The sequence below is a fragment of the Myotis myotis genome, unplaced genomic scaffold (assembly GCF_014108235.1).
Source record: "Myotis myotis isolate mMyoMyo1 unplaced genomic scaffold, mMyoMyo1.p scaffold_m19_p_10, whole genome shotgun sequence".
NCBI classification, from domain to species: Eukaryota; Metazoa; Chordata; class Mammalia; order Chiroptera; family Vespertilionidae; genus Myotis; species Myotis myotis.
The window spans coordinates 42,587,899-42,611,463 of record NW_023416314.1 but is presented as its reverse complement, the minus strand read 5'-3'; the positions used below and the strand labels follow the sequence as shown (position 1 = coordinate 42,611,463).

General features: G+C 37.8%; 2 protein-coding genes across 2 annotated transcripts; both read left to right on the top strand.

The window, feature by feature from the left end:
* Positions 1–5,368: 5,368 nt before the first annotated feature.
* LOC118663041 (olfactory receptor 52Z1-like) lies at positions 5,369–6,340 on the top strand. Its single transcript, XM_036322323.1, has one exon. It carries the CDS (start codon positions 5,369–5,371, stop codon positions 6,338–6,340), a length of 972 nt encoding a protein of 323 aa, XP_036178216.1.
* A 7,234-nt stretch (positions 6,341–13,574) lies between these two features.
* Positions 13,575–15,194, top strand: LOC118664367 (olfactory receptor 51G2-like). Its single transcript, XM_036324386.1, has 2 exons — positions 13,575–13,604; positions 14,208–15,194. Exons 1-2 carry the CDS (start codon positions 13,575–13,577, stop codon positions 15,192–15,194), a joined length of 1,017 nt encoding a protein of 338 aa, XP_036180279.1.
* Positions 15,195–23,565: the final 8,371 nt, after the last annotated feature.

Sequence of the window (23,565 nt, the reverse complement as noted above, 5' to 3'; positions counted from 1 at the left end):
CCCTTTCTAGTCTCTTCTTATTTAGGTCCTATGGTGAGGTGAAGGCTTTCATTAGACTTTCTCTCTCACACTTTTTGGCTGATATACTAGCATTCAGGAATCTCTCTTGCCTATAAAACAGCTATGGAAGGTCATCTTAGAGAAACTTAAATATTAAAGCATATTTAAAGGAAAAATCCCAACCACTTCATCATCCTCAATTTACAGAAAAGAAAACCAAGGCCCATGAAATTTCTACCATTATTTTAGTTACAGAGTTACAATCCCTTATTCAATCTTTTGAAATCTGTGGAACTTTGAAATCTGAAGCTTTTGGCTGCACAAGCTGACCTAAAGCAATGACAAAACCGTATATAAACTGTTGTGAGGGTATTTGCATAGTTAAATATTCTATGTTTGTTGAAATAATATCAATCTATTTGTCTATGAGGGACTCATCAATACCCCAATAATATTGTTACCTAATATCAAGAATATGACCATGTAACTTTTCTAAAATCTAGAAAATTCCTTTCCTAAAAATCTGACCCAAGTATTTCAGATAATGGTCCAGAGACATCTCTATAAGAGAGACTAAATGTATGGAAGGTCTTAAGCAATAATTAATCTATCTGTATAGGATATTATTGGAAATGGGCTTTAAACTAGTAATAATTTACAGCCCTCTGGTATTTAAAATATTATCTACCCAAACTTATTTATCAAGAAACATAACTATATCCAGAAGAAAATATGTATCTGAAATCATTATCTACAAACCCTTTTGATAAAAAACAAAAACAAACAAAAATCTTCAGAGATGAGATAACCATGGCTGCAGAGTCCCCAGATTGAAAAGTATCAGAATAAGTAGAGCCGACAGCCTCAACCTGTGCCTCCCATTCTTTGTTCTGGTCACCATCAGGAACTCAGATGTAGAGACCAATTTCTATTGTCACCTAATTTCTCACTCTTCTTCCTCAGTCTCTTTTCCTCTACTATGCTTTGATTCCCTTAATTTCTTTTCCAAGGATAGGTGGGAAAATAAGTATTTGTCCTTTTTTATACCTAAAACCACTGGGAGAAGCTATTCAATAAACCATCATTTTTAGTTTCAATATCTTTGGATATAAAGCATTTGAAATGTAGGGGACATTTTGTGGCTCTCTTTCCAGACAATATTCACACTTGAGTAATAACATATAGCTTCTCTCAGCCAGTAATTACAAACATGTCTAGGTAACTGGTCGATTTGGCCATTTGTCTGATATTGATCATCCAATCGAGGTCAGCTGATGGTCAGTCATTACATTTATAGGGAACCAATGCTAATATAGGTTAAAGCAGCTTTCAGGAAGTCTTTGTTAAATACGAGCACATCAGGGTTATTTGGGAGGCTCCATTTGCAAGAAGTTAATGAGAAGCATTCCTTTTTCCACAAATCTCTTTCATTTGCATGGAGTCAGTTTTATTTTTTATTTTATTTTATTTTTTTGTACTTATCATTGCTCCTTTTAATTCACTCTACGGAAAACAGAAGAGTACAACCACATTAATCACTGAAGAGACAAAAATGTTGTACCAGATGTTATATATACATATATATATATATATATATATATATATATATATATATATATATATATATATATCTTTTTAAATCCCATTAGTATAGTGGAACTTGTATCTATCTCCTTTTTCCTCCAACTGTAACCCACATTAAAACTTTTAAAATGTGTTTCAAAGGATGAAAGGGATCTTTATAGTAGCTGGTAGAATTTCTGAACCCCTCAGATGCTGACTATGTGACCAAGCTCAGCAGCTTAAACATTTCAAAGTAAATAAGATGACAGAATGCAGTTTTAGGAGCCTTCTAAGAGCATACGATTCTTCCACAGATGGCACTGAAAGCTTGTATTTGCCAATGTGTCCATGTACTGCCGTAGCACGAGTCTCTGACGTGTAAAGGAAACTTGGAATTTAGTTGCATGTCTTAATTTGAGTGTCTGAGGATGCTCTCCAGAGGAGCACCTGAATAAATTGTAGATGAGAAAGCAAGGGTGCTTCTCCCTGAGGACTATGTACCAGAACCAGCTTGAGGCCATCTCTTTTCTAGAAGAGGAATAAAATGCAATCCTCCGGGGACTGAAGATGCTGCTCCTGAGAGATGCCTAAAAGAAGGTATAAATAGAGAGTTCCAGATTCCTATTTGTGTTGTGAAAATCTTGCTTTTCATTTTTTTCTCCACTCAACTGTCAGGATCCTAGAAACTAAAGGTAAGTAAACTGAGTTATGCTTAGTGAAGACATATAGTTAAAGACACCAGGGGAAAAAAATCAGGAAACTGTAGAAGCTGCTTATTCTTTCTGGATCTGAATCATCTTGCAGTTTCTTTAACCCTGATCTATGATGCTTTGGACATGACTTTAACTCTGAACTTGACCTGCAATTATAGTATCTCTTTGTGCTCTTTTATTAAATGGGACCTCTGCAAAGAGCACAAATACACGTATTTTTCATTTAGAATATGTTAATGTAATGGTCATTTTTCTTTGACATGCAGATCTGAATGCAGTCTTTGTATACATTGAACTTATATTCCAGTAGTTAAAAACAAGGCTCAGTTATTTAACAAGTTTAGTAGTTAAAGATAAAGTATATATACAGGTGTCCCAAAAAATGTACATACACTATAAATATAATTACAAAGTAGTGTTTATTAAAAATACACTTCATTTTCACTTAACAGCTATCAGCTGTTATAATGTATATACATTTTTGGGACACATAAATACATATACATACATATATGCATGATTATTTTTCATAGAATTTACTGAATATTCATTATACATCAGGTACTGGGCTAGAAAAAGCTGAAATTCAGATATTTAACTCCCTTTTCTATATAACAAAGATGTTACATTGGTGATAGGGCAAGAATACTCTATTTCTAAGCCCAACTGTCCATTATCAGTATGTTAAACTTCCTGTACCTTATAAAAGTAAAATTATAGTTTTGGGGTGAAAATTATCAATTGGTATCATGTGCTCACTATGGGAAAACAAACCATGGCTTTTGTGGATATCCTAAACCAGTTCAGTCTCTGTATACTGGCTCATAAGCCTAACGTCCAGAAAATGAAATTTTTAGTCTTAATGATGGTAATTTTGCTAGTGACCTAATTGCATATGTTGTTGGCAATAGAATCATATCTAGTTTATGTAGTGAACATCCTTAAATACTAACTTCAGAGTTGATGCACATTTGTAATTGGTGCTTGTTTTTAGGTATTTTACAAATAAAAACTGAACCACAAATTAACTAACTTTTAAATGGCCATGCAGCCAGAATATGACTTAGCCAGTATTTAAATTCAACTCTATGTGGCCCTAGAAGCACACTTTTTGTATTACCACACAGTTCTCCATGCATCTATTAAAGATTTAGTCAGAATATTCCATTAGTAATATTATAAATTAATGCTACAAGGAGCCCCAGACCTATAAGTTAGGTAATCACAAGTGATAATGCTAAAACCTAACAAAACAAAACAGATTAGAGTTGGAAGAACACTTGCAAAATTTATTTTCCTCCCTCCCATCTACATTTCTGTATTTCTTTCTATTACTTAGACTCTTATCTCCCCAATCTTTTTTTTTAACTCTTTATTGTTGAAGATATTACATATATCCCCTTTCCCCCCCCATTGGCCCCTTCTAGCCCATCCAACCTTAATGTCCTTATAAAACCTCTCTTACTATAAGCCCCACCTTCACAATTGCACTACACTCACATATATGGCTCTGTCATAGGTCTGTATAGGTGTACTCAAAATTATCCTTTCTCCCACTCCCTGAAGCATCAAAAGCCGATTAAAATTTTCAAACAATTAATCATAGCTATATGTTAAATGGTTATACAATTAATTTATATAATTAAAGTAGATCCATATATTTATGCATATTAATATATTTTATTATTTTAAAAGAATTACACTGCAACTTATATAAAAGAATAGTAGAATGACCATTTGAGTATTATATATTCCAACTTATAACAAAAAAACAGAGGCCAAACTTTTCAATCATATAAAAAAAGGGATTATGATATTGAAGACTTAATAAAAATAAGAGTAAAGGTAGTAAAACTATACTGTACAATGGTTAATACACTGGATTGCAGTAAAATCAAGAAATAAAAAGGTAGTCATTCTGAAGCCTATGCACAACCTTAAAAAATAAGATATTTAGCTAACTTTTATTGAGAATTGAGACTGGGGGAGGATGGGAGCCACTTCTCATCCATTTATTTTGTACCTATGTCTACATGTTGGTTTATATCTATGTCTATATGTGTACAAACACACTTGACAGCTTATCCTAATGTTGTATCTCCTAGCCTGACTTTTCACCCAACATCTCCCTTCCTTCTGTCTACATTCTTTGGGAACTTATACAAATAGTAATCAGTAAATTACCTCCCCTTCCTTTTATTGAAGAACTATAGACTCCTGCTTTATAATGTGAAAGCATTAAGTGATTTGCTGCTGTGGTGGTCTTTGGAAGTACAAAGTATATTGTCTGACTTTCAATCAGTGACCCAAGTGGTTTAAAATGATTTTCCTTCACCACATGCTAATCATATACATTTAAGAACCCAACTCAATTTGGCATTAAAAATATAGTTTTTAATGTCAGTCCTACAATTTTAAGGGATGTATTGATTGGAAGACAGGGATCAATTAATTCACCTGTGTCCTCAATGCCTAGCACAGGGCTTAGCATCAAATCAATGTTGAAAAGGGCATATGTACCATATTTCTTGAAATCTATTTTGTCAACACCTATTCTTTTCCTCTTCCATCAGCAGTATAATTCAATTTCACATCTGTCTGTTTACTCAGGGATGTGATCAATGAAAAATTCAATGACATGTTTATATCTAGTTTTATTTTTATAGCAAGTATTGAGTGGTCATTAAGATCAGAGCTTTCAAGTTTATCCTGCCTGACTTTGAATCCAGTGGGACCGGCAAAAGGCTGAAGGTCTAAAAGATGTTTTCTTTTTTTCATCTATAGAAATAATGACAGTATCCATGTCATGGATTACTGTAAAAGTCTTTTTAACAGTCTATCATGAAAATTTAATAAGTTAATATACATAAAGTACTATAACGTATTAAGAACTTATGAAATGTTAACTTTTTTTCCCAGGATATATTTAACTCTTCCATGGAAGGAGTCAGAGTGCACTTTTAGGCTAGTTAATCCATCTCCTTATTCTTTCACAAAGAAGAATATATTAGGGGGGAAAACCATTTGATCAGATATCATTCAGCCAAAGGCTGTGCCCCATGGTCTTTCAGTAAAGGTACTAGGCCTGGAATATGCAGCCACAGATGGTGCCTTCCTTTTACAATCATACCGATCCCCAGGATATGTGGTATGTCCTGATTGGAATCCCAGGACTGGAAGATTCACACACCTGGATCTCCATCCCTATCTGTTCTATGTACATCGTGGCTGTTGTAGGCAATACTTTTCTAATTTTCTTAATCATGACTGAGTGCAATCTCCATGAGCCCATGTATCTCTTCCTCTCCATGCTGGCCTTAGCAGATGTCCTGCTCTCCACAGCAACAGCCCCCAAGATGCTGGCAATCTTCTGGTTCCGTTCCATGGATATATCCTTTGGTAGCTGTGTATCTCAGATGTTCTTCATACATTTCATCTTTGTGGCAGAATCTGCTATTCTCCTGGCCATGGCATTTGACCGCTATGTGGCCATCTGTTACCCACTGAGATACACCACAATCCTAACCTCCTCGGTTATTAGGAAGATTGGCATATCAGCTGTGATCAGGAGCTTTATCATATGCTTTCCATTTATTTTCCTGGTATACCGACTTACATATTGTGGGAGAAACACCATTTCCCATTCCTACTGTGAGCACATGGGTATTGCTAGATTGGCATGTGACAACATCAATGTCAACATAATTTATGGTCTGGCTGTGGCTCTACTCTCTACAGGACTGGATGTAGTGTTTATCATTGTGTCCTACACAATGATCCTTCTCACAGTGTTTCGGATACCTTCTTGGGCTGCCAGATGTAAGGCTCTTAGTACATGTGGTTCCCACATTTGTGTCATACTTATGTTCTATGCTCCAGCATTCTTTTCATTTTTTGTCCATCGCTTTGGGGGTAAAATCATCCCTCACCACATCCACATTCTAATAGCTAACCTCTATGTAGTGGTGCCCCCTATGCTCAACCCCATTATTTATGGGGTGAAGACAAAACAGATTCAAGAGCGAGTACTTTTGCGTTTCTCCCCCATCAGCACATGTTGTTAAAATAAAGAATACATTAAAAAGGTAAGGATAGAATTGTCATAATACCAGGCAATCCCTCTCCTGCGCATCTACCCTCCCTCAAAGTTTGGAAACTTTCATTCTCAAAAATATATGCACCACAATGTTCATTGCAGCATTATTCATGGTAGCCAAGACATGAAAACACCAAAGTGTTCTATGGCAGATGACTGGATAAAGAAGATGTAGTACATATGTGAGGTGGAGTACTACTTGCCATAAAAAGATGAAATACTGCCATTTTCTACCACATGGATGGATCTTAAGAATATCATGCTAAGTGAAATAAGTCAGGCAGAACAAGTTAAGAACCATATGGTTTCACTCATATGTGGGGTATAAAACTGAAAGCTAAAAATAAACAAACAAGAAAAACAAACAAAACTCATAGACACAGACAATAGTATGGTGGTTACCAGAGGAAAGGGGGGTTTGGGGAGCAGTAAAGGATAAAGGAGGTCAAATATATGGTGATGGAAGAAGATTTGACTTTGGGTGATGGGCAAACAATGCAACATACCGCTGGTGAATAACAGAATTATACACTTGAAACCTATACGGGAACATTTATACTAGTGTCAACAATAAACATAAAGTAAAAAATAAAAGCAATCAAGAGCTCTGATGATAAATTCATTTAGGCCACTAAAAAATAATGAAATACAGAAACATATATAATCTTATTAACCCATGTTGCCCCACTAAATTTAATAAAAAATGTAAGTGAAACATAAATTAATGATATTTTCAACTCTCCCAGGAATCCATTATCATGCATTTTATTTTTAAGAATAAAAAAGATAACTAACAAAAGAGAAATATAGTTCAAGTTTTAACCCAGACTGATTTTTGTGTGTGCAAAGCTGGGTAGTGAGAGTGGTGAGTCGCTCAGCTTTTTAATAGACAGTTGAAATTTTTAATAGACATGGAAATAAAAACACTCTTGCTACAATCAGCTGATATTTGGACCAAGAGAATAAGGCCACCATATTTTAGTTATTTTCTCTGTACTCATTTATTAAGTTAAAATGTGAGCTCTAAAATTAGTTACTAGTGTGGATTTATCACTCATAAAGTATGTGATAGACATACAATATGATATGTATCTTTTGAATTAATGGGTAGTACTAAAATAAACAATTAGTATCCAACATTTAAATATCCCACCTACAACCACATAACTTAAAAGCTAAGACTTTTTTTTCTACATATTGGGGATTTTAGACCCAAATCATCAAGGAGCATCCTGATATTAATAGTTAGTTCACTAGAGGACTAAAGGATTGGAAAGTTTTATAGCCAGGACACAAAAATAAAAGGTAATGGAAAATTAAATAGGATATTTACACAGAATCTTGCATAAAAATGACTGTAATCAGGTCAAATGTAATATCTATGAATTTATCTCTAGACTGTACATTAATTGTTCATATGTAGAAAATATTTTTATAATCTTTCCTTCTCAAGGCCTAGCACAATGCCATGAGAATGAGAATGAAAAACAAACAAACAACTTTGAGGTGTTCTCTTGAATATTTGTAAGCTTTTGAAGGTTAGATGTTTAATCTGTTTATTTATAACACACACACACACACACACACACACACACACACACGCGTGTGCCCCTCTTTTAAAAAAGAAAGCTGTGAATAGGCTTTCCTATATGGCTTTCATTTGGGGGAAGGGAAAGAAGACAGAAAATACAAGTGATCTGTGCCTAGTGGTATTAGGCTAAATAATCACTTGATTTATCTTCAAAATATTTGGATTTCACCCCCACATTTTTTAAAATTCAAAGTAGGTATATTTTTCTACAATACTTTAGATATTTTGCTGTAAAATTTATATTCAGTGCTATATTTACTCATCACAATAATACTAATTGATGCAGGTAACAATATCCGCATTTTCAACATTCAGTGTAAGAAATGAAAAGGTTATTTCCTTGACCCTTGGAGTACTGAATAATTACCTTGGCCTAAATATATATTCTATTCATTTCTATTTCAACAAGGAAATATATTTTAGGGGTTAAAAAACTTTGATATTAGAAATTCTGGTTTGTCTGTCACACACTAACTGTATGAAATTGGCATTCTATGTTAACTGCAGGGTGTCTCAAAAATATGTATACACACTTTAACAGTGGAGAGGGCAATTTTGAAAATGAAATATATTTTAATAAACACTGCTTTTATAATTATTCAAAGTGTGTATATACATTTTTGGGGACACTGTATTTCGGTAATCAACTGGTAAAATGGATTTATTTTAGTACCCTCCTCATTGGTTTGATAATTAAATGAAATGTGTCATATGATGTATTCAATATTTACTTATTATGTATTTTTTGTTTTGATAATGATGATAATTTTTCTGAATAAATACATTAAAGAACCCAGTCCACCAAACAACCTAGGCCTGCTTCCAATAATCCTCAGAAAAATTATTGGAATGGGTCACCATCCTAGATACTGAAGTCACATAAAATGTTGATAGAAGTTGCAGCAGGTAAGAAGTTTCTGGCCCAGCAGGCATGGCTCAGTAGTTGAGCATTGTCCTAGGAACCAGCAGGTCACTGTTCGATTCCAGGTCAGGGCACATGTCCAGGTTGCGGGCTGGATTCCCATTTGGGGTGTACAGGAGGCAGCCAATCAATAATTCCCTCTCATCATTGATATTTCTGTCTCTCTCTCCCTTTCCCTTCCTCTCGAAAACAATAAAAATATATTAAGAAAAAGAAGTTTCTGATTCAAGGGCAAATTATTCAAGGAATGAATCAATAGATTAGAGCATGATAACAGAATTCACAATTAAGTGTCCTAGAGACATTTTTATGCTCCCATTTGGCAATGGGAAACTAAGAAATGCCAATTTCAAATTCAGAATGTATGATAGAGGAACAAAATATGATTAAATTTACAGCCTTAATGTTAAAGAAATCTTCAGGTTGAGGCGCCAGGAATCTGTAGATGCTGAACAGAGTCAGAAGATCGCTGTCTATGCTTAGCTGCCAAATGCAGTATCACTGAGCTCTGGCCCAGAAATTTCTGAAGGAGGCTTTTTTGTCCTCTGTTCCTTGACTATTAAATCTTCAGCTAGTTAACAATGACTACGGGAGACAGAATGCCACACAGAATGGAAATGAGGAGTTCTGAGGGGCTTAGGACAACTGACATCCTCTTTCAGAGAGAATATATATTTTTAAAATAAGGGTGCTGTGAGTTGGCTAAATAAAGTGAGAAGAGCCCCGGCCGGGTAGCTCAGGTAGAGCATAGTCCCCATACTCCAAAGGTGCTGGTTTGATCCCCAATCAGGGCACACATACAAGAATCAACCAATGAATGCATAAGCAAATGGAACAATAAATCTCTCTCTCTCTCTCTCTCTCTCTCTCTCTCTCTCTCTCTCTCTCTCTCTCTCCTTTCCTCTTTGGCTCTAAAAATAAAATTGTTTTTAAAATGAAGTGAGAAGAGTCCTTTATATGAGGGAGAGACTGATAATTTGTTATCAGACTTTGAAACTCAGAGATCCAAAGGATATGTTATCTCAGTATTTGAACTGTAGCTTTTCCCCAGAGACAGATTTAGAGGCACTACCTAGTCCAGTGATGGCGAACCTATGACACACGTGTCAGAGGTGACACGCGAACTCATTTTTTTGGTTGATTTTTCTTTGTTAAATGGCATTTAAGTCTATAAAATAAATATCAAAAATGTAAGTCTTTGTTTTACTATGGTTGCAAATATCAAAAAATTTCTATATGTGACACAGCACCAGAGTTAAGTTAGGGTTTTTCAAAATGCTGACACGCTGAGCTCAAAAGGTTCGCCATCACTGAAAAGTCTAAATCTGCCTCCTCATGGTTATTCCTCTGCCCTAAGTGGCCTTGTATATGATGAAGCTCTATGACATAAAAGCACAGAATGTTAAGAAAAGGTATCCAAAAGTGTAAAGTGAGTAAATAAGACCAGGATAACCTGTGTCAAAACTACTGCAGAATACTGTGTTATAATTGAGTTTTTTATCTAATATATAACAGAGAACTACAGGAAACAAGAAAAGAGACTAATCTGAATTTTGTTTATTAATTTTTATTTATTTATTTTTCAGGTGGTGTGATTTTTTTAATCTATAAAGCATAGGAAAGTCAACAGAGTTTTATAAGAACAACTTAAAAACCCATAATGTTTACTATATTATGTACATGAAATTTGCCGAGAGGGTAAATCTTGGGTATTTTAGCTACAATTAAAGAAGAAGAGAAAAAGGAAACTTGTACAGCAATGAAATGATGGATATGTTGATTAGCATGGTGTAGGTCAGTGGTCGGCAAACTCATTAGTCAACAGAGCCAAATATCAACAGTACAACGATTGAAATTTCTTTTGAGAGCCAAATTTTTTAAACTTAAACTATATAGGTAGGTACATTGTTATTAACTTAATTAGGGTACTCCTAAGGCTTAGGAAGAGCCACACTCAAGGGGCCAAAGAGCTGCATGTGGCTTGCGAGCCGCAGTTTGCCAACCATGGGTGTAGGTGAATATTTCACAATGTATACCTAAATTGGGTCACCAGGTTTTACATATTAAATATATACATTTTTTGATTATCTGTTATACCTGAATAAAGCTTGAGGAAAATTCAATAATGTTCTATAGCAGTAATTATTAAATAAAAAATTAAATAGAAAATGACCTCATTCAAAATGGTAAAAAACATATATATGTGCTGAAAATAAATGTAGGAAATGTACATTACATATTGTTTATTATAATAATAACCAGAGGAATGGTGCATGAAATTTGTGCACAGGTAGGGTTGCTAGGGCTGGCCAGCAATCAGGGCTGATCTGTGGAGCGACCAGCAGGGCGATTGGGGCCCCCTGCTCACACCTGCCTTGGACTGGCACCACCCAATCACCTGCTCCACCATCCTGCCAGGGTCCTGCTCTCATCTGGGTCCATCAGGGCCAGCACTGCCTCCAAAGCCGCCCGCTGCCAGCACCGCATCACCAATACCCACCATGTTCCACGCTGCCCCCTGGTGGTCAGCGCACATCTAACTACCAGTCGGTTGAACTCCCACCCATGGGGACAATTTGCATATTAGTCTTTTATTATATAGGATTTTCTTCAAAAAATCTATAAATTCAACATTACCCTACCTGCCTGCCTACCTGATCACCCCTAACCACTCTGCCTGCCTGCCTGATCAACCCTAACTACTTGCTTGGGGGTGGGGCCAGCCCTGCAAGGGGCTGTCTGCCTACCTGATTGCCCCTAACATGTGACCTGCCTACCTGATCACCCCTAAGTGCTGGTCTTCCTACTTGATCACCCCTAAACACTCTGCCTGCCTGATTTCCCTTAACCACCTCTGCCTCAGCCCCTGCCACCATGGCTTTGTCTGGAAGGATGTCCGGAAGGATGTCTGGAAGTCGTCCAGTCTAATTAGCATATTACCCTTTTAATAGTATAGATATTTAGTACTTTGCTCTGTTTTTATACATGCTGGTTGTAACTTTATGCACTGGAAAGCTGGTTGTTAATGTTTATTTGAAAGAATAAATATGCAAATATTAGCAAGAATTTTTCCACTTCTTAAAGTTTATTTTTAGTTAAGTATAATTGATATGCAATCTTACATTGGCTACCTTTATTTCAGGTATGCGATATAGTGATTCAACACTTTTATTATTTACAATGTGATCAGCCCACTATTCTGTTAACTAGCAGGAATTTAAAAACATAACAACCAATTAGATGTGAATTTATATACAATAAAAACAGAATAATTACATCAATGAGGTATGACAAAACAGATATGCAGATCAAAGAGCAGACTACACAGTCAATAAGTATATTTTATTTATATAAAACTCAAAATACTAGTAGAATATGCAGCCTTCAAAATGGTTGAAGAACAGACCACCAATTAATACATAACATTAAATAAATTATTTACATATTTGAGAATAATTAAATAAAACCCCTAATCACCCAAGTCCTCAAAACAAACTCCAAATGAAGTTAAAGTTTTATTCTCTCTCTCTCTCTCTCTCTCTCTTTTGTCTTTGTCTTCTATTGCTCTTTTTCACTATTACTGTTTCTATTTCTCTTTTATTATTATCTTCCTATATCATTTTCTATATTTACTGTTCTATTTCTTCCATTATTACTGTATTTTTGACTTTGTGTATGGAATAGCTTCTTAAAAATGAAAAGTGTATGTCATAAAAATATGTTAAGTTGACTACATAAAATTTTGTATGACATGTGTGTGACAAAATGAACAAAGTTCAAAGACAAGAGAAAGCCATATTCAAAATATCTAAAATATAAATAATTGTTCTACATCTAAATTATAATTTAAGGTTTTAAAAATTAAATTTGTGTTGTTTTCCCCTTTTTTGTATATGCATTCACTTATGTGTATTTCTTGGCATGCCTTTCAGTGAGACTCATTCTTTTACCTTCTCTAGAATCTAGCTGAAGGCTCTGAGAATAGTCATGATTCATTGCTCCTTCAGGACCTGTCTCCTCTTGCCTCCCCTGACAGTCAGCTAAGCACATATAAGTAGACATAGAAACTGTGCCCTCAGCCCAATTAGAAGGAAACAGCAAGAAAGGGGGTGCGTGGATGGATGTGCCTGCTCTCAGTTCCATCTGGATGAGTATGTATCTGACATCTAGGATTAGCTAACTGTAGTTTGCCTCATGATATGCTGATACTGGCTTGTACCATTTTGGGAAAACTGATTATAAACATCTCAGATCTACATTCAGTGGCATTATGGTGGTAGCTTTAAAGTAGAAGTATTTAACCAAATAAATTGGTTACTGGTACAGATCAGGGCATTTTTCACTCAGAGGACTGCTTGTTAAATATTTATTAGCACTCCTCTGGTTATACCTAACCGAGGACCCCATCCCATTTGAGAGGAAGAATTCACTCTCACTCACCACTGCCATTTCTGAGCCCCATTCTGAATTCCATTTCTGGCCCCTAGTCTTAATCTGATGCTCTGCTACAGTTGAGCAGAGTTTTAATGTAATAAACTTGTTCACAGATAAGCTCTGAAAACCAGTACCATGATCTTATTCAGCCTGTGAGACCCTGATGGTTTTGGTGTTACACTCAGCTCTGACTCCACGTTCCAGCAGGAGATACTGACACTCCTGCAAAGTACAGAAAAGCTTTCCCCATCATCCATGGATAGCAGGTGGAGAAAAAGTGAACTGGTAAGTTAAAAAAAAAACCACTGAAAAATATTAAAAAGTGGGAGAAACTATCCCAGTTTTCAAATATGTTATTTTTCTTATTTAGTGCATTAAATATGTAACATGGCCCAAATATAATGGTAAACAATTTATATATATCATCTTATATCACTATTTTTGTGTTTCTGTTGAACACCTGGATCTGAGATATGTGACATCCCCAAGATCACATGTATATAAAATATTAGAACCAAGAATGTTCTTTACTACTATTTTATCATTTTTGCTGCTCAGTCACTCCTGTACAAACTACAGAAGGTTATCAGGTCCTTCAGTCCCTAATTTTCACATGAAATCGTCGTCTTTGTGCTCATTAACACTGCCTTTCACTGCCATAAATGACGCTGCTTGAGATTTTATTACTGCCTTCTGTGTTTGGCATGTAGCCCTTGTGGGAATACTCTTCCACACATCTAATCAGATTTCTCTTCCATACACTATGGTTTTTATGTCTCCTTCTTTAAGAAATAAGTTTTTCATCTTTTTAAGAAAATGTCTTAACTATGATTATCCGGAGTTCTGAATTTAATGTACAAGAACTGACAAGTGCTATATATTTTCCAGTCTTCAACCCAATACCTTCAGGTGAAATCTCACTATGTTATTTCCAATGGTTCCATTGAATTCACGCCTGCAACATTTACTCTTGTTGGTATCCCAGGACTGGAAGCAGAGCACATCTGGATATCTATCCCTTTCTGCCTGATGTACATCATCATCTTCATAGGAAATGGCATCATTCTACATATCATCCGAATTGACCTTGTGTTGCATCAGCCCATGTACTTTTTTCTGGCCATGCTGGCCCTTGTTGAACTTGGGGTCTGTGCTTCCACCATACCTACAGTGCTAGGCATTTTCCTCTTTGGCATTCACGATATCAGCTTTGGTGGTTGTCTGCTCCAGATGTTTTCCATGCACTCTTTTACCCTTATGGAGTCAGGTGTCCTTCTGGCTATGTCTGTAGACCGCTTTGTGGCCATTTACAGCCCACTGCGGTACACAACCATCCTGACAATTCCCCGCATCACTGGGATGGGTGCCACCATTGCCTTGCGAAGTGTGATGCTCATGTTACCACTGCTCTTTCTCCTGAAGGGTCTGCCTTTCTGTGGTCACAACACCCTCTCACACTCTTACTGCCTCCACTCAGATCTGATCAAATTGCCCTGTGCAGACACCCGCCCCAATAGCATCCTGGGTCTGTTTGTTGTCATCTCCACATTTGGGTTGGACTCACTGCTCATTGTAGTTTCCTATATGCTGATTCTCCACACAGTACTGGGAATAGCTTCTGGGGCAGGACGGTGGAGGGCACTCAACACATGCGTGTCACATATCTGTGCTGTGCTTGTGTATTATGTTCCCATGATCAGCCTGTCTTTGTTTCACCGCTTTGGACGGCATTTACCTCCACTCCTGCAGACTATCATGGCCAATGCATACCTCTTCTTCCCACCTATGGTCAACCCCATTATCTACAGCATCAAAACCAAGGAAATTCGCAATAGCATTTTTCGTACACTGTCTAGAAAGAGGAATGAGGTCTAATCAAACAGACAATACCCTAAGAACACAGGAACTTGGATCAGACCTATTAATTGGATATTAGTGTTGCAAATGGGAAGAATTCTATAGTTTCTGTTGCTTATGAATGAGCTATATGCTTTAGTAGATGAAGAAAAGTAAACTAGCCCCCCCCTTCTTCCTTGAGAATAGAGAATGTCATTAGTTTGATATAAGCTTATCAAAAGAGACATGGGACCTGGTTTTTTCCCTAGTGAGGACACCATTGGTTTATTGAGTCCTTGAATATAAAATTCATTCTTTTCCCCTTGAAAATAAGTAGAATGCTTCCTGCCTGGGAGGCTTTTGTTTCCAGATATGCAAAATTTAGTGATATATATTTGTGAGTGAAAAGAATCAGGACACAAAAGAATATGTATTGTATTTTTATCTTTATATGAAGTTGAAGAACAAATATAACTAATTTAGTGTCAAGAACAACAGAACAGTGTAGAGGTGGAAGAATGACTGGGGAAACTCATGAGGAATTTTTTGGTCTGATAAAAATACTCTGTAGTATGTTAAATGCAACTTACAGGATTGTATCCATTTGTCAAAATGGTATTGCTAAAATTTATGCATTTCAATATACTCAATTTTAACTCTAAACTCATAATAATAATTAAAAGACTAATAATAACAATAGAAATAATCATTGGGTTACAGGTGGGTGGAAGTATAGAAGATACAAGAATGGCATAATGTTGATAGTTGTTGAAGCTGGATGATGGATAGCTAGAAGTTCATTTTAATAATCAGTTTACTTAGTACATGTTTGACATTTTTTAAGTAAAAAATAAAGACAAGATACTATTGGTGATAATATTAAATCTTTATTGAATGTGTGCCATGAAACATTACTAACTTTCAGTTGGTCAGAATGATTTGGTTGAAAAATGATTTGACTTTAGGACACCATTTTATTTTTAATTGAGCTAAGGTTAGAAAAAATAAATAGCAATCTGAAAAGAATGGTTTTAGGATGAAATGACTAAAAAAACAAGCCCACGCTTTTGTAATGGTCTTGGGTAGCACAAATCACTAAGTAGTAGATACCTTCTGGTCACAGAAAGGTAGCAAGGAAAGAAAAACTTGAGGTTACTCTTCTAGACAGGGCTTGCAAGGTTCATTTTGTTGTTGTTGTTGTTTTCCCAAATTATTTTGACTTTCCACAAACAGCCATGAATATCATCATAAACCATAGAATTTTGAATGATTTTTAGTCAACAAAGTAATTAAGGGAGGCTCCTGTTTTGGAAAAAATGATAACTATGTAAGGTGATGGGTGGCATAATTTCTCTCTTTTCTACTTTTATCTAATTCATTCAAATGATTACATTTACTATTTTTATATATCTATCTTTGAAAGTGCTCAATTGAGTGGAATCATTAAAATGGGTTTAGATATATTTTAATAGCCTTGTCTTTAATTTAAAAAACATATATATTTTTATTGATTTTTAGAAAAAAGGAATGGAGAGAGGGATAGAGAGAGAGCGAAACATCAGTGTGAAAGATCTATTGCCTCCAATATGTGCCCTGAAACCTGGGTATATGCCCTGACCAAGAATTGAACCAATGACCTTTTGATACATGGGACGATACTCAACTGAGACATATCAGCCAAGGCCTAGTCTTTTAATTTTTTAAGGTAGTTCAAAAGCCTTTTGATTACAATAAATATTGGTAATTTCCAAGACAATTCTGTAAATTAGATAGTATTTATCTCATTACACAAATGAAAAAAATTTAAAAAGTTATATACATTTATCAAAATCACACAAAGAAAAATGGTTTAAAGATAAATAAAATGTCCCTAGCCAGTGTGGGTCAGTGGTTAGGGCATTGGTTCATGCAGGGAAGGGCCATGGGTTCTATTCCAGGTCAAGGGCAAGTATTTGGGTTACAGGTCTGATCCCCAGCCCTTGAGGCACATGCTGAAGCCAATTGATGTGTTCTCTTACATCAGTCTCTCTCTTTCCCTCTCCCTCCCTTCCACTCTCTCTAAAAATCAATGGAAAAAATATCTTTAGATGAGGATTAACAAAACAAATGAACAGAAATTAAATAAAATGATGCATGTAAAACAATTAGCATAGTTCCTGGTAGAATTTGCTCAATAAGCACCTAGATTTTATTAAAGTCATACTTTTCTATCAAATCTGATGAATATGTTAACCCTACAACCAATTTTCACAATGCCTGATAGTAATAGCTCTATATCTTAACTTAAAGTTCAAAAACATCCTATCTAATAATAGAGAAACATGGTAATTAGCTGTACCTCCGCTACCCTTACCATTGGCTAATCAGGGCGATATGCAAATTAACTGCCAGCCAAGATGGCGGCTGGCAACCAGGCAGCTCGAAGCGAACAGGAAGCTTGCTTGCTTCAGTGACGGAGGAAGCCAATGTTCCCCGCCTGCCGCTGCCGTCCCCTGAGCTTGCAGTTTTAGAAACATTGTTACAAATATAGAAGCTATACAAAACCCCAGAAACCTGCTTTTAGCCAGCCGGGATTCAGCCAGCAGGACCTCAACATTGTTTCAATTATAGAACAAATGCACAGCCCTGCTTTCAGCGAGCCAGGATCTCAGAGCTGGAGTGAGCAGGACCACAACAGTGTTACAATTATAGAACCCAAACAAACCAGATACCTGCTTTCAGCAGCTGAGGCCTCAGAGCTGGAGCCAAGCCTCAGAGCTAAAGCTGGCCCAGAATAAAAAAAAAGAAAAAAAGGACAGGTTGGGAGCTTCAGTCACCCACCAGCCTGAAAACGGCTCTCAGCCCCTCCCCCAGACTGGCCAGGCACCCCAGCGGGGACCCCCACACTGAAGGGGGTGTGACCAGCTGCAAACAGCCATCATCTTCTCACCCAGGCTAGCCAGGCACCCCAGTGGGGACCCCCACCCTGATCCAGGACACCCTTCAAGGCAAACCAGCCGGCCCCCACCTGTGCACCAGGCCTCTATCCTATATAGTAAAAGGGTAATATGCCTCCCAGCACAGGGATCAGCGTGACGGGTGCAGCGCCCAAACCCCCTGATCGTCCTGCGGCTCTGTGTGTGACAGGGGGCGGGGCCTCAACCTCCCTATCCGCCCTGCTCTGTTTGTGACAGGGGAGGGTGCCCCAACCCCCTGATCAGCCCTGCTCTGTGCCTGATAGGGGGGAGCTCCCCAACCCCCTGACCGGCCCTGCTCTGTGTGACAGGGTGCGGCGCTTAACCCCCCCCCCCCCCCACGGGCCCTGCTCTGTGTGTGACGGGGTAAAGCCATAACCTCCCCATCGGCCCTGCCCTGAGTGTGACAGTGGCGGTGCCCCAACCCCCTGATCTGCCCTGCTCTGTGTGTGATGGGGCGGTGCCCCAACTCCCCTATAGGCCCTACTCTGTGAGTGACAGGGGGGAGCTCCCCAACCCCCTGATGGGCCCTGCTCTGTGCGTGACAGGGGGCGGTGCCCCAACCCCCTAATCGGCCCTACCCTGAGCATGACTAGGGGTGGCATTGCAACCTCCTGATCCGCCCTGCTCTGTGCATGACAAGGGGCTGCACCCCAACTCCTCAATCAGCCCTGCTCTGAGCCCGACCAGGGGCTGCACCTAGGGATTGGGCCTGCCCTCTGCCACACGGGAGCGGGCCTAAGCCAGCAGATTGTTATCTCCCGAGGGGTCCCAGACTACGAGAGGGCACAAGCCGGGCTGAGGAACCCCCCCCCCCCCCCCCCCGTGCACAAATTTTTGTGCACCGGGCCTCTAGTCATAAATAAATTACTAAAGTAGAATTCAGGTAGAGGAACATGCCTATATCTAAGAAGACTTTAGGTTTGATTTGGGGTTTTTTTTTTTGGTAAATGGGGATGGCAGAAAAATAACAGCTTATAAAAAGAAAACTTTTGTATGTTAATTTCTCTGCATTTAGCCTATGGGGAATAAGAAAAGAGGAGAGCAAGGAGATGACTGAAAGTTGTAGAAATGATTTCATAGATATTAGATTTGGATGAACCCAAAGGGCTTAATTAATGTTTGGGCCCAGTCCATTTGACCCAGTGAATAGAGCATTGGCCTGCCGACTAAAGGGTCCCAGGTTTGATTCTGGTCAATTGCACATGCCCAGGTTGCAGGCTCGATCCTCAGTAGGGAGCATGCAGGAGGCAGCCAATCAATGATTCTCTCATCATTGATGTTTCTATCTCTCTTTCCCTCTTCCTTTCTCTCTGAAGTCGATAAAAATATATTTTAAAAAATACATTTGGTCCCTCATGGTTTTAGCTAGTGGTTAGAAAACCCCTCGTTCATGTTTATAACTCCTCTTCACATTCATTATGGAACATTAAAATTGATGGCTAGCAATTTTTTCCTCATTTGAGCTCAATAAATTTATGCTGTGCCCCTGAAAATACAAACCTTGCTGTGAGTTTTATTGGAGGATGAATACAGCAACCTGATCTCAGACAGACTTTCAGAAGAAGAAGACTGTCTGTATTGCCAAGACAGAAGAAAAGCATGAAAGGCTATCTCAGAGATGTCCATGTATTGGCAGATAACCCCAGCCAATGAATTAGGGTTCATGACATTGATTTGGTGCTGTTGCAGGGGTGCAGATAGAAAGAGGAAACATTGAAGAGCACAAACACAAGAGACTGAGACCAGAGTCTGGGGACAAGAAAAGAGTTGTGTGTGATATGTGATAAAGGATGAGTGATAGTGATATCAGGAATTGACAATATTCTTCAGGCATCTAGTAAGAGTAGAACTGACTCCCAACAATTGGCCAGTAAGTCTTATGTTTTCCATGTTTATCCCCATAATTCTTCATTACCAGCTTTTCTAATAATAACCCCTCTATCCCACCAGTCCTGAACTCAATTATGTACTCTCCCACCTGTCAACCCAGTCTCATTACTCTGGAATAAGTCAGATGTGTGATTGTTCTTGAAGGATTTTTATTCCAATTATGATTATATTTGAGGCAGGAAAACTTTATCTCTAATAGAAAAAGCTATTGATGTATGGATTGGGGTGTCATAGAAGAGCAAACCTGTGGAAATTAAAGTATCGAGTTGACTTACTATCTACCCTATGTCAGCCAATAGAGACTTCCCATCATAGAAGCATGCCTACTGACTTGTTTCCTTCACTTAAGGTTTCCAATTCTTTCCTTAAAAAGCATGAGATAAAGCTGACAGTTTTTTCAGGCAAGGAATGGATCCCTGAGCTATGCACTCCCCCACTTTATGTTCCATTTCTTAGTCACACAGTGAGAGCAAATTGAATCCCAATCTCTGGCTCTGTGAGAAGATGTTTAGACACTGCCATCTCCTGGTGAGAATAGATATACCAGGTCTCTAGGGAATTAAGAACATTGTCCTAAGAAATGATGTTTACTCTTCTGGCCCTAAACCTCCTTCTTTGCCTAGGGAGTAAGAAAATATCTCTTAGGATATTTAAGAGGCTGATGAAGTTTGGTCATCGGGGAAAAATTATGTTAGAAAACACAAATCTTCTATAGCTGGGACCAGCAAAGAACGACCTTCTCCTGTAGGAGTCACTTCCCAGTTATTCCTGCACAATGAGTAAGTGGATAGCTAGAAATGTATACTAGATCAAGTGGACATAATAATATATATCTTAAAGTGCAAGCATAAGTGAATCCAATAGTATAAATTTATTTTATAAAAGTAAAGAGTACAAATTTATTTTTGATAGAGTCCAACTTGGAACTTTTAGGAAATACAATTCAATACATTGAAGAATCTGCTTTTGAAAATTGAGAGGTAAAAGAAAATTAGAAGCATGTTATTGGACAAGTTAGGTAGACCTGAATACATTATATTTGAAAAGGATAGGATAATAAATGACTTGAATCTTTGTAGTATCTTATCTGAAGCTATATAATTCAAAAAGGGGGATGGTGGTTACAGGCAACATGTTCCCCTAATATAAGGAGGTTTTTCTAAGAGAGAGAGCTGTACAATAATTAGGCAGACAGGTGTGAAAAAGCATCAACCTACATACAGTCATCAGCCAGGAAGCTATGCTAAATAATTCTGTTTTGAGAGGGTGATTTGGTAGAATATTCTCCTTAACATTTAAAATTTGAAATTTATTTGTTGGGTTGTTGGGGGCCAGTGAAGAACTCAGGATAATATTTGGATGTTGACTTGGATTTATGGAGAAATGTTTTGAAATATTTAGGGTAAAAACACAGAAAAGGGATAGATAATTTGATTTAGATGTAGACAACTAAACACTTAGAAACGTCATTGCTCTCACTTTAACAAATACATTCATAGATGCATACTCTTGTCAGCCCTAAAACTGAACTGTAGTTTCCTACTTATATTCAGTTACTGGAAAGTATGAACTGTTCACAGCAACAAACTTTGTGTTGCAATGAAAACTTTGGAGTCTTTCTGTCTCTGCTGCCTCCCCAGTCACTTCCACCTGAATGTACTTATATGCTTGTCATTATTCTCCTTGAAATATCTTGGACAATTCTCAAAGAGACCCACTCATATTTGTCTTGTTTCAGGTTTCACAGAAGATTTAAAAGTTGGGCTTTCTGATTCTCTTCAACAGAAAGCAACTCTGATTTCAATATAAGGATTATGTCTGTCAACACTTCCTACATATAGGGACCTAGGCTTCCAATCTCATTCATTAATCTTATGTCTAAACACTTCAGCATCTTCTTCATTGCTCTTTTGGTGAAACAATAAAAGTCTCTCTTCTCTTACCAGGTACTCTTTAATCCTTTTAATTTTATTAACTAATATTTTAGCTTTCCTCACTTTATTGTGTGGAAAACAGACTATGTGAGGAGCTGTGGGTGCTTATCTAAGAGAAATTTATATATAAGATTTGTTTCCTGAATTAGAATTGCCATGGTAATAAACAAAATTATGCAGCTGCCAATGTCTATCTTGATGGAGTCTGGGCCCTGCATGAATGTCATATTTGCAAATTCCTTGGTGGGAAGGAAGTTCAAGGTAAGGAGAGGTAGTTTTATTGGTGGAATCACAATGCTAGAAAGAAAGCCTTCAATCAATAATTTATCAAAGAAATGTTGGTATGTTCTATAGAAATACCAGCCCTGCTTGTCTAAAGTGATGCTAAAAAGAGAGAAGTGAGGAGGAGAGAAAAGCGGGGCTCAAGGTATAGTGGATTTTGGTGTTTCTCTGTCTAAAGTATCATTCCAATGTTTGTTTATTTTTTATTTTTTCTGATTTCCATGAACAGGTTAGAAGAAGAAAGAGAAGATGGAATGGGGGAGGAAGAACACCACCAAGCAGCCTGATCACGTTGGCCCCATCATAGGCATAGGTGTCCAAATACTCAGTCTTTGCAATGTGGGTATCACTGAGTGGGCAGATGATTTTGCTAATGTATATACTGGTAAAACTTTTTGTTGGGCCAGTGTCCATTGTCTCATTCATTTAAAAAATGCTAAATAAACTGCTGAGGTTGATTCTCCTATTTCTGTCATTCAATATTTGTGTGACTGGTTGAGAATAGGTCATAGACCAGTACAGAGAATCACAGTTTGCCAAATTTGGCTCCTTTGCAAGGAAGGACCCTGACCTGCCATGCCCAGTCCAAATGGCACCATGTTCATGTCCTCTGTGCTGACCTTTATTGGGATCCTTGGCTTGGAAACTATACAGTGCTGGATTGGGATTCCATTGTGTTATGTACCTCATTGCTTTGATAGGAAATTCTCTACTTTTGCTCATCCTCAAATCTGAACCCAGTCTCCATGAGCCTATATATGTCTTCTTGGCCATGTTAGAAGCCACAGACATTGCACTTAGCACCAGCATTGTCCCTAAGATGCAAGGTATTTTTTGGTTCCACTTGCCAGATATGAATTTTGATGCTTGCCTTTTCCAGATGTGGCTCACCCACACATTTCAGGGTATTGAATCAGGAGTCCCGTTGGCCATGGCTCTGGACCACTATATAGCAATCTGTTATCCTTTGAGGCATGCTACCCTATTCACTCAACAACTAGTCTGGTCTAATTAGCATATTATGCTTTTATTATTATAGACTAGAGGCCCAGTGCACGAAATTTGTGCAGGGGGTGGAGGGTCCCTCAGCCCAACATGCACCCTCTCCAATCCGGTATCCCTCAGGGGATGTCCTACTGGTAGCTTAGGCCCGTTCCCCACAGGGAGTGGGCCTAAGCTGCAGTCTGGCCTCCCTCTGCAGGAGGCAACCAGGCTGATCAGGGGAAAGTGCTGCCCTCATCACCCCGCTGATGCTGCCACTGCCGGCCACCACAGCCGCCAAGGTGTTTTCATCAACATGGATTCCAGTCCCTTCACAATGAAAAAATGACAACTGCCGGAGACCAA

Coding starts and splice junctions, on each gene's coding strand:
- LOC118663041 (XM_036322323.1), top strand. CDS start 5,369: ATGCAGCCACAGATGGTGCCTTCCTTTTACAATCATACCGATCCCCAG.
- LOC118664367 (XM_036324386.1), top strand. CDS start 13,575: ATGGATAGCAGGTGGAGAAAAAGTGAACTG. Junction 13,605..14,207: donor GGTGGAGAAAAAGTGAACTG/GTAAGTTAAAAA, acceptor TATATTTTCCAG/TCTTCAACCCAATACCTTCA.